At 31.6% G+C, this 12,359-nt stretch overlaps 1 protein-coding gene and 1 non-coding gene across 2 annotated transcripts; both read right to left on the reverse strand.

Moving 5' to 3' along the window:
- Window positions 1-1,032: 1,032 nt before the first annotated feature.
- Window positions 1,033-1,139, reverse strand: LOC122723919. The gene has a single exon (XR_006351114.1). It is a non-coding gene; the product is annotated as a small nucleolar RNA R71 (small nucleolar RNA).
- Window positions 1,140-4,662: 3,523 nt separating this feature from the next.
- On the reverse strand, window positions 4,663-11,132 carry LOC110608059 (serine carboxypeptidase 24). Its single transcript, XM_021747272.2, has 9 exons — window positions 10,679-11,132; window positions 8,707-8,814; window positions 8,171-8,266; window positions 7,987-8,079; window positions 7,306-7,391; window positions 6,687-7,096; window positions 6,151-6,246; window positions 5,202-5,307; window positions 4,663-5,124 (listed from the first exon to the last, which is right to left on the reverse strand). Exons 1-9 carry the CDS (start codon window positions 10,938-10,940, stop codon window positions 4,981-4,983), a joined length of 1,401 nt encoding a protein of 466 aa, XP_021602964.1. The 5' UTR covers window positions 10,941-11,132; the 3' UTR covers window positions 4,663-4,980.
- Window positions 11,133-12,359: the final 1,227 nt, after the last annotated feature.

The following is a 12,359-nucleotide window of genomic DNA, read 5'->3' on the forward strand; positions in this document are numbered from 1 at the left end:
GGGAGAAAGAGTCAATTACCTTAAAATTATTTGCTCTAGATTTGGTAATTAAAATTGGATTGTTAACAAAATGAATCAATTGAATTAGGTTCAAGTAAAATCATAGTATCATAATACTTAATGTTAATTGTTTCATGAATTTTGATTTGTTATGTGTTTAATTTTATTTTTTTATTTTATTTCAAGTTTACAACCATCCTTCACAATTGGTAGTCTAAATAATAATTAAATTTACAAATATTTTGATACTTAATTTTCAATCCCTATAGATACGATACTCTACTCCCTCTTTAGACGATTCCATACACCTGTGGATATCGCCAGTACAGCATTGCTAAACTCTGTTATTACTTTAGACATTTTATTTTATTCTATTAATTTTTATTTTTATCTTTATTTATTATTATTATTATTATTTTGACAAATAGTGCATGAGAAATAAGAGTATTGCTAAACTTTTGCAGTACGACCCAGAGATCAAATTCACTTATCGTCAAAATAGAAAAAAAGTTAGAGAAAGCAAGAGTCTACTCCAATAGCAAATGAACTGAAAATTGAACCAAACATGGCTGAAAACAAAGTTGTTATTGAAGCTGGTGATGGAAACAATAATAATGCAGTAATTTCAAATCCAGTGGTTGAAGAAGAAGCTAGACCACAGAACCATAGAACACTTTGAGACTATGTCAGACCTGACATAAGATATGTTGGGTCAAGCATTGTTAGACAAGGAGTGTAAGCCAATAATTTTGAGTTAAAACCTTAATTGTGCAAATGTTTCAGAATGCACTTCAGTTTTGCAGGTTACCTAGTGAGGATCCAAGTAACCATTTGGAGCAATTTTTGAATCTTTATGATAATTATAAGCAGAATGGTGTATCGGATGAAGCGATCAGATTAAGGTTATTTCCTTTCACATTGAAGGATAAAGCCAAGAAGTGATTATAGAATCTTTTACCTAGATCAATCACTACCTGGGATGATTTAGCAGATAAATTTTTAAAAAAACTCTTTCCACCAACAAAGACATCCAAATTGAGGAATGAAATCTACCATTTCCTGCAGATGGACTCAGAGCCACTTTATGAAGCTTGGGAGAGAATGAAGGACATGCTCAGAATATGTCCTCCCCATGAATTATCAAATTAGATGGTTATAAAAAAAATTTCTACTATGGACTCAATGCCAACATAAGAAATATGGTAGACATGTAGCTGGAGGGTCATTTATGAGAAAAGAAATACCTAAAGCCTTTGCCCTTTTATATGAATGGGCTACCACAAACTTTGAGTTTCCCATAGATAAGATTCCACCTAGGAGACTTGCAGGAATGCATGAGATTGATACTATTTTTTCACTACACTAGAAGTTCTAACTATTAGGTTGGACAAATTTACTAATGTTTCTGTTAATTCTGTGGTGCAAGTTTGTGAGAATTGTGCTGACAACCATGATTCCAAGAGCAAGTTTTCTATGGAGTACTCTCTTTTGCAAGCTGAGCATATTAATTATATGGATAATCAGGACGCTAGCAAAATAATCTATACTCAACACTTACCATCCAGGTTGGAGAGATTATCGAATCTCAAGTGGAAAACTCGGCCACAAACTCAAGTTTTGCCACCTTCACAGAGAGCACCACCTGGATTTCAGCCACCTGAGAAGAAGAGTAGTTTGGAGAGCATAGTTGAAACTCTTGCTAGAGCCACTAAATCCTTCATGGTTGAAACCAGATCCAACCTTCAAAATCAATAAGCTGCTAAAAAAAATTTGGAGGTAGATGGGACAATTGGTAAATCTGATATCCAATAGAATTCAAGATACTTTGCCTAGCAACACTGAAATAAATATAATTACCTTAAGAAATGGCAAGTAGTTACCTCCAAGGGAGCAAGCAAAGAAAGATGAGCAAATAGTTGAAGCTCCTGCTAAAGAGGAGGTAGTAGAAGAGCCAAAGGTAGAGGTGGTTGTACCCTCCTATAAACCACCAAGTCCTTTTCCTCAGAGGCTCAAAAAGAATATTGAAGATAAAAAATTTTTGAAATTCTTAGAGGTGTTTAAAAAGTTTCACATTAATATTCCTTTTGCTGAAGCATTGGCTTAGATACCTAGCTATGCAAAATTTATGAAGGAAATTCTTTCCAAGAAAAGAAGGTTAGATGATCAAGAGAGTGTGATGCTTATAGAGGAGTGCAGTGTCATTATTCAGAATAAATTGCCTTCTAAGCTTAAGGATCCAGGGAGCTTTACTATTCATTATAACATTGGTAATATGGAATTCACAAAAGCCTAAGTGATTTGGGTGCTAGTATTAACTTGATACCTTTATCTGTTCAAAAAACTTGGGCTTGGAGAACTGGAGCCTACCAGAGTATCCTTGCAGCTTGCAGATCGTTCAGTGACATATACTAAAGGTGTGATAGAGGATGTATTAGTTTGGATAAACTTATCTTCCCAGTTCATTTTATTATTCTTGTTATGGAGGAAAATCGAGAAATTCCATTGATTTTGGAATACCCATTCCTTGCAACTGGTAAGGCACTCATTGATGTTCATGAAGGAAAATTAACTTTGAGAGTGAAGTAAGAAGAGGTAAATTTTAATATTTTACAATCTACTAAATATCCTAACGCTACTGATGATTGTTTTAGGATTAACACTGTTGATAAATGTATTAAAAGTCATTTGGACGATTGTGAAATAAATTTGAAAGTGAACATGAGTGCATGCTTGATGATGTTATTGATACTAATTTTGAACCATTGGTTGTAAATATTGCTATAGTTGATGATAGGAAATCGATGCATTAGAAAATTGTAGATACACCATACCATCCAAAGATGAGTGGACAAGTAGATATATCTAACAAAGAGTTGAAACGATCCAAAAAATTAAATGATGTACTATGGGCAATTAGGTTGCTGAATTTCAACATGAAAGCTGCAGGAGAAAAACATTTATTGTAGTTGAATGAGTTAAATGAACTCTGTCTATATGATTATGAAAATGCCAAGATATATAAAGAAAGAACTAAGCGATGGCATGATTAGCATGTTGCTAGACATGAGTCCCACGTGGATTAGAAGGTTTTACTCTTCAATTCTAGACTTCGACTTTTTCCAGGTAAATTGCATTCTAGGTGGTCTGGTCCTTTAGAAGTAGTTTAAGTACTCCCCATGGAGCAATGGAAGTAAAAAATAAGGACTGTAATGATCAGATATTGAAGGTGGCTTAGAACAGCATAAAACCTCCATAATTTTTACATAGCAACCTTGGATGATATCAAGCTAGTAACTCTAAAGAAGCGCTCCTACTAGGAGGCACCCAGATTGATTTTAATTTTCTTTAATTATTTGCTTTTTTCTATTTTGTTAGCTTAATTATTCCTCTTTAATATGTCTTTTGTTTTGTTTTTATAGGAAAAGAAAGTCGAAAAAGGGAAATTACAGTCAGGATCTAAGATCAATGGAGATGAATAAAGAGTAAAGCATGCTTCAAAGGATTCCTAATTCTTCTATTTTATCTTTATTACTTATGTACTTATTTGTTTATCTTGATGACATCAAGAACAATGTCAAAAATAAGTTTGGGGTATAGTTTTGTATCTTGTTTTGTTTTATTTTTTTTTATATAATTTTTTTCTTTTTCAGTAGTATAATAAACTTTGTACATTTGATTAAGCTTAATGATTGCGTTAAAATTTTTTGTCTAAATTATTATAATTGTGCATTTTTGTTTAACTTAGTTCATCCATTGCATTTAGATATGTATCTACAAATAGATTATATAGTGTTTATCATGTACCAGTTAATATGCATGTATAACCTTGATATATATACTGCCTCTCTAGTACTAGGATAAATTTTCATAAATTAAAAAATAATCAGTACTCACATTAGAGAGAAATGATATAGGTATTTTATGTTTTAACCATTAGACCTTAGCCATTTTTTTGTGTGTTTCTCTTTGTTCACTATTTTGAGACTTTATCACCGGTCTATTTTCCTTTCCCCTTAAGACCTACTAAGCTAAAAAAGAAAAAATCACATTTTGAATGGAAGTTGGATACAAATAGAAAAAGAAGAGTAACTTTCTACTCCAATGTTTTGAGTTGCTTAGTAACTAGGAATAGGCATGAGTCCATGTGTAATTTTATATCATACACTAGCTCAAAATAAGAGTATGCAAAACACATTAAGCAGTTTGATCTGTTGAGCAACTGAGTATAATATTATAAATTTGAATATTCAAGATAAGTATCAACTTAAGAAGGATGTTACAAAATAAATAAATAAATATTTAAGTTATATGTATGACTTTCATTAAATTTTATTGTTATCAATGATGAATTTGCTTAGGAATGGAGAATGAGAGAAAGGTTGAACTACAAAAACTAAGTTGAGGTGGTTAAATTGTCAGTAAATACATGTCTTTAATTATATGATACATATTATGTGATTCATTTGTGAATATTTATTTATAAATAGAGATTTGAATTTTGCTAAACATTAATGTATAAAAGGTTATAAATGAAGTAAGTCAGCGGTAGAATTTCCAAGAGCTATCAATTGCAAGTCAGAAAATTGTTCCTTAGTCTGCAATGAAGTATGAACTATCAAATGCAATTTTTTTTTTTTGTTAAGAATGGTATCTCTGAAGAAGTGAAGATGGAAAGAAGTTTTCCATTTTGTTTCTCTGGGAAACCTCCGACTGCTAGTGTTCTTGCATTATAGATTCTACAGAATACAGATGTTATGAAACATTAGCAGGTGGGTTTGTCTTCAATGAATTAGAATTGAAAAACAAATTGTCTTAGAAATATGGATTATACTTTGAATGAATTGCTTCACCCATCATTCTTATGGTAGGGGCATGGGTTTAGGGATTGCTCCAGAAACCTTGTTGTATCAAAGACCAATTAACTTTCAAATGTTTTTGTTGTTTCATGATTGCTTCTGAATAATGAATGATATGGCATTGTCAATATTTTGGCAATTCTTTCTCTGCCAAGAATGATTTGAAAAGAGTGAAAGCTCTCCTTGGTTGAAATAATGGTACTTCATGGCCAGCTCCTCTGACTGTTGCAAAGGTTAGCCCATCGTAAACTTCTGACCATCCTCCAACCTATTTGTTAAAGAATTATATTAATGATTTATTTGTATATAATATTTAAGATAATTATATAATAGATAGATTTATACCTGGTTGTCCGAGTACCAAGGATACCACCGAGTTTTGACGGTGAGGTTGAGGTGGCTCAGGGAAAATCTGGTGGCAGTCACAGGAACCACCGAGTCTGTGTCACCACTGCATGGAAACGCAATGTACAGTTCAATTTTATTATTAAAATAAAATTATTATTATAAACCTATGTTTTTAAAAATTTTATTTATTAATTTACCCTTTTTCTTTAATGGGCACTTTTTCTTGGGGATGGATGGTCTGTGACTAGGGGAAAAAAAAATGTAAGTAAACTTTTATTTATTTATTGTTATATGTAGTTGTATGTCACTTCCCTAGAAAATACAGATATTTATTAGTTGCAGTTTCATTTGGGTCATTTCAATTCTTTAATGGATCTTCTATTCCCAACAATCAACATAGTTGACAATACTGTAAAAACATGATTCTGATGTGTGGTCAAATGGCCAGGCCACAGGCAATACGGAAGGTAAAACACTCAATCTACCTTAAAGTCTAAGGGCAGCACAGTGTTAGAATAGAAAAGAAAGAAGAAACCTACTGATTGTTCATTTATTTGATTGGACGTGTTCACAGAATTCATTGTAGTAAACAGCTTCATGTCTTGTTCTGCTTTTGCTGGACTGTTCAACACTGTGTATTTGGTATTGAATTGCCTAATAGTTAAAGCTGTTGGTTCCTAGTTGACTATGAAATTTATTTTATAAAACATAATTTAAAGTAAATTCTTAAAATCTCTTTGATATTTTATGAAGTTAAATAGATTTGAGTTTACCCCATCTAGACCTAATTTTTGTTTCTTGCAACAACTGACTTGTTTCTTCTGGTTGATTATGAGTAACATGATCAATGAATGAAAAGAACATATTATTTTCAGCATCAATTTATTAATGGTATTAATAAATAGAAAAATCAGTACCACATAGAATATATTTATTTAGGATTTACCTGAAAACCCAGATTCTTAACCCAGCTGTAATTAGCTCCTTGTATATAGGTAGCATGGTTGATTCAGAATCCTTCCAGTTCTTGATCAGCTCATCACTGCCCAAACGTATAAGAAAAAAAAAAAGAATTTACTAATTAATCCTTAGGTTTTATCATTAGTAACAATTTGGTCCTTGTATTTTAGAAATTAGACTGTTTAGTCCTTTAATTTTGCTTCTGTTCTACATTTGGATCCTTTCATTTATTTTTGCTGTTAGTATATAAAGATAAATTACCATCTAGCCCCTATATATTATTATTATTTACAGCTTCATCCTTAATTTTGCAACTATTTATAATTTTACCCTTTAATTTTTAAAACTTCATTCTCATCTCTCCTAGAGGGGAGAGAGGCATAGAGAGATGAAAAGATGATATGGTGGATGAAATTTCTTATCATAGCATCACATCTTGATATAACGTCTTTCAAGTATATGTATATATACATGTATGTATGTATATGCATATGTATATATATGAGCATGTATGTAAAATACCTGCAAGCGGTCCATTTGTAAGGAATTCCTGTAACATTTGCATGCATAGCCTTCTGCACATCAGGTCTGTTAAAGTATTTCTCTGCATAATTCTCACTGCAAGGATCATAACCAAAAACCCTTCTTTGCAAAAGGCTATTTCTGAGTCTTAAAGACCTTACAGCAGTAGTAACATTTTTCAGCTGTATACAAGCTGGTGTATAAATGCTGTATTGATCAATATAGCCAAATTCATGGTTTATGGCATAATTCACTGAATCATCACATCTTTTTGATGTTTTGTTATCTTCTTTGAAGTTGCAGTTTTTAAGAATTGATCTGTATGTCCTGTCTGATATCATTGAATGGCTCCACCAGTATGTAACTGTTCCAATACTATCACGGTAGTTGTCTGTCACAGCATTTCCCACCTGCATTTTTTTAAATAAAATTTCAAATTATTATCATTATTTTTATATGGAAATGTGTGTATCTAGTGTATAGATTTTATACAAGAATGAATTAATAACCATCAGATCACTATAATTACTCGATATAAATATTTAATCTGACGATTGTTAAACCATTCTTATATATTTGCAAAATTCGCAATTGATGTGCATATATTGTATATACTCACAATGAATCCTTTGAGATTGATGATGGGATGTGGATGCCCTTTATTATAATCATGGATTTTCTTTGCCAATTGAGGAACATAATGACCTAAGCACAGGAATAAGGGCAGATATTAGTAGCAGTAGTATTTACAGTGTTTGGACAGAGACATAGAGTAAGGAGTTTTATAAAGTAAGGTAAAGTAGGATAGCAGAAGATAAAATATCAAAAACAAATTTATTTCACCAAACACTTTAAGAAAAAATTACTATTTAGTCTCTGTATTATGGGAAAAATTCATTTATTGGTTCTTAATTTTGAAAAATGCTTTGAAATGGCTGTAAGGTTTTGAATGTCTATTCATTAGTCCCACTTTTAATTTAACTATTAAGTATTGGAGAAAAGTTTAAAATGCTTTCAATATGGATGGATTAATTCATAGATTTTTTTCTCTTTACTAATATTTTAATATATAAATGAATTTTTCTATATTATAAGGATTAAATAATAAATACTTAACGGATAAAATTAATAGATGAATTAATTAGTATAATTTTAAAAATTTCACGGATATTATAATATATTGCTGCTAAAACTTGCTCTCAAATAAAATGTCAAAAGAAAAGAAGAAAACATTGTTTGTTTTTTTTTTGGAAAAAGAAAGGGTTTTGATTAGGTTTGAATTCTAAAATTCATTATGTACCTGCATAACTTTCTCCAGCAATGTAGAAATCTCTAAATTTGTATTGAGGAAATCTTGAAAACCATCTGATGAGAAAAACTAGAGCATCCTCAGCTGTTACACAAAAGTAGTAATTTTACAGTAAAGCTTAGGGAAATAACTTTGGTTGCAGAAGAGGAATTGGTAGATGAAGCATCAAGTGTACCTGTTCTTTTATCACCAGAATCTTTCAAATCAGAGCTTGTATTTGTGTATGAGAATCCCACACCAGCAGGTGACTCCAAGAACAGAATATTTGCTTCTGTAAGCATTTTGTATGTTTTTAACATGTAATTCATGCACAAGAAATTAGTAAACGTCCGAATTCACCGCTGTGCTTGTTGCAAAAGTGTAAATTATATTTTAAATCTTAAATTTTACTATAATTAATGGATTCAGTACGTCTACTTTTAAAATCAAATATTTTGAAAAACATAATAACGTACATGTATTATTCAACATCTCTATAGGACATTTTATCAAACAAGATACATGCATCTCTCAATCTGCTTTTTCTTTCTTTCTTTCTTTCCTATTCACTTCAGTAAAAATTACTTAATTTTTTAATTAAATTAAATATAAATTAAAATTTAAAAAACTAAATATAAACTCAGAAGGAATATATCATAGTCTAATTATTTCAACGTAAAATATTTACAAGAAAAAAAGAAATATTACTGCATAATTAGTAATGAGGAATACCTGAGTTCCATGAAAAGTTACTAAGATAAAGAGATGAAGCAGTTCTGTTAATCCGAAATGGTCCAATTTCTTCTGAAGCTCCATATGCCACTGAGGAACAACCTGGACCTGCACCATTTACACATCATTCATTATATTATGTCAGAACACTCTGACTTTGTTCACATTTATTGTCGGATAAAAATTGATCGGATTGTACTTAGAACAAGAAAGTAAAAGTTGGTCGATCCTTGAGAGTTTATTTTCCAATATGGGTATTAGAGCATCAACGTTAAGAGATAATTTTACTAAAAAATATTTAAATATGTTTGAGATTGGGGCTTTGCAGAGGGACACAATGGGTGGCAAAGAAGCCAAAAGAAAGACATAGAATCCAATGACAACGAGTGATGACTGGGTAGTACTAGTAAGTATTGGCATCATTTCTAACAAGAAAGAAAAACAAAGAGAAACAGAAAGAGAATGAAGAGAAAAGAAAATGGTCCAGTTCTATCTCTTGCTCATCTTGTTTGCGTCTCAAGCTCAACAAGTGGGGGCGTGACGTCGTTTAGTGGAGCTGATTGCAGTAGCATCGGCAGACAAGTCAAAAAGCCATTACTATTACTACAGTAATTATTAATTACCTTATTAAATTCAAAAATTCTAAATTTATATGTAATTAAGCATAATTATTAGATGAAAGTAATGACAATTAGTGATTGGTGTAACTGCTCAGTTACGTATGTGACAGACAATAGAAAGCAGCCAAAAACTCTAATAGTTTTTTTTTTTTATAATTTTCTAATATTTTATCTTATAGAAATAAATTAAGGATAATTTTATTATGATTTAATTATTTTTTAATTATAACCCAAAAATCTTAACTTTCCTCCGTTTCCGGGTGGTGATGTTGATATGACCATTTTCTTCTGAGTCTGAATGCGCGTGCTTCAAACAAAAAGAGAAGGATGCACAAGTCTCTTTCCTGACCTCCTTTTCTTGTTTATTTAGCCTTTCAGGTCAACAAAAAGAATCAACAAAAATGGTAGAAGAAGCAGAGAGTCATGAGAATTTGCAAAATTCAGGACACTGTTCTACAGTAAAAAGCTACTTCACTTTACGGTGGCGTTTTGGTGTTTTCTTTCCGTGCCAAACGGACATATTCCACAAAGAAACAAAATAAAAAAAAGAAACTGATACGTTTACTGTTATTAGGGTTTTTCTAGAGATGAAATAAACGTCAGTTATGGAAGGGATAAACCCTAAAAAGATGGAGACAGAGAGAGATCACAAGGACCCCATGTGGGTTTTTTTTTTTTTTTGTTTTGGGTGGTGGTGGTGGCGGATGCGGTGGTGTAGTGGTTTTGTTTGCACCTTGAGTAATTTGGTCCCTCCTTGACTCAGCGTCCTTTCCGTGGAGACTGACATTTTTGGTGCATTTTAGCGTGGGGTATATGATTTTTACTAACGTGTACCAGGAAAATGGGTGCCTCAGATTATTAGATAACGTGGTAATCTCTGAGGCAGTTGTATTAGGGATAGAGTAAGGCACGTGCAGGAGGTGTGTAGACAAGGATGGGATTTGGACTTGCCCTTGGCCTGCATGTTTCTTCCATAGAGGGAGAGATGTGGATATTTTGGTTAATCATTTGGGCATCAATGACATTTTCATTAATAAATAAATAATTAATTTATCTCAATTAATACTTAAATTTTATTATCTACTCATAAAAAATTTTATAATAAATTTCATAATAAATCATGAGACTATAACACCAAATTAAAAGTTATACAGCTTGTTCTAAACTGCATGGTTCATGGAAATAAAAAAGCTGAATTTGACATTAATATAAAATTTGGATAATGAATTGATGGGTTGGAAAATTAAAATATACCAAATTTGCAGGCAATCAAGAGGAAAGAAAATTAAGAAAAATAATAATTAAAAAAAAAAAAAGCAACATGCTTCAGAAGAAGAGAAGAGTTATCTGACCTCCATTGAGCCAAAGAACAAGAGGCTTCTCATGGGGAAGTGAAGTAGCTTCTGTGAACCAGTAGAACAATGCACGCCCGTGTTTCTCATTGACAGTAACATAACCAGAAAACTGTGAAAATGAGACAGGTGGTTGGCCAGGAAGAGCTGAGATTCGATCTAGTTCTTGTTCTTTAGTCAAACCACCAATGGGGATGAACCAGAATAAAGAAAGAAACAATAAGCACAAGAACAAGAAATGGATTTTGCTTTGAGCTGCCATTGAAGCTCTCCAAAAACCAGAGGAGTTAAGTGATGCTTCAATTATAATGCTGCAGCATTACTGTACAGTAGATAGTGCAGGTACTGGGTAAATATAGTGAACTCTGCAGCACCGTTTCCTTTCTCTCTCTCCTGAGATTCTTGAGAGAGAAAGAAAGAGAGAGTTGGGCGTGAGGAAGGTGGGAGGGGATCTAGATTATTATAAATTTTTTTTGGTTGATATTTTTATTGAATTTTCTGATAAATTAAAAGTATAATTTTTCTTAATAAAAAAATAATTAATTTTTCTCACCGATAAATTATTTTTTGAAAAATTTACTTTTTAAAAAATAATCAATTTAAATTAAATAATTTAAAATTCACTCGAATACCAATGAATGATGAGAAGGTAACCATAGAAACCATGCCCCCTAAAGCCATCATAAATGCACCATCTCTCTCTCACAGGTCCTTATCCTTTGTATGAGCTGTTACATGTTTATTTCCTTTCTTCTGTAAATGGTTCAAGTACAACTATAGCCTAACTTTGGAGAAATTATTTAATAAAACAGTTGTGTAACTGATAGATATTGGTAATTCATTATAATAAAATTTATACAAGAGACTTGCGTAACGTTGATCTCAATTATCCGTTATATAATATATAAGGAAAATTTATTTTTTAGTTCCTGAGATTTAATGTAATTAACACTTATATCATTCTATTTTGACGATCCAATACTTAAATCCCTCACTTTCTCTTCCGTTCAAATTCATAATCCTTCTGTCCATTTAAGCCGTTTGGTCAAAAATTCAAAGATAAAAGGTGATAATTTTTTTCACAAGTACCCTCCTATCAATGTGAAATTCTTATTTTTCTTCTTTTTCATATCTTCTCCATTTTCTTTTATCCAGTGTTAATTCTCCTCTTTTTTTTTTCTCTCTCTTTTTCATCTTTCTTCTCCCTCGTATGTTCTCTATTCTATTTTGACATTGTTGATTTTTCTTTTTTTTTTTCTTTTTTTTATCTTTTTTCTCCCTTATATTTTCTCTTTTTCATTTTTGTTCTCCCTCATATTTTCTCTATTTCTCTTTGACATTGTTGATTTTTCTTTTTTTTTCTCTTTTTCATCTTTCTTCTCCCTGAAGCATTATTTGAGAGTTGCAGAAAGGGTAGGAGTTATGGTGAAGAAGAAGAAGAAGAAGAAGAAGAAGAAGAAGAAGAAGAAAAAGAAAAAGAAGAAGAAGAATCTACAGTGAAAAGGTATTGGGTTTGGATTTCATAATTTTGAAATAGCGGAACTTTTAGTGAGGGTCAATTTTGTCAATTCACATATCCCAAATGACTATTTTGGACGGAAGGATTACGAATTTGAACAGAAGAGAAAGTGAGAGACTTAATTGTTGAGTCGCCAAAATAGATGGACAAAAGTGTTAATTA

Source organism: Manihot esculenta, chromosome 6 (assembly GCF_001659605.2).
Source record: "Manihot esculenta cultivar AM560-2 chromosome 6, M.esculenta_v8, whole genome shotgun sequence".
NCBI lineage: Eukaryota > Viridiplantae > Streptophyta > Magnoliopsida > Malpighiales > Euphorbiaceae > Manihot > Manihot esculenta.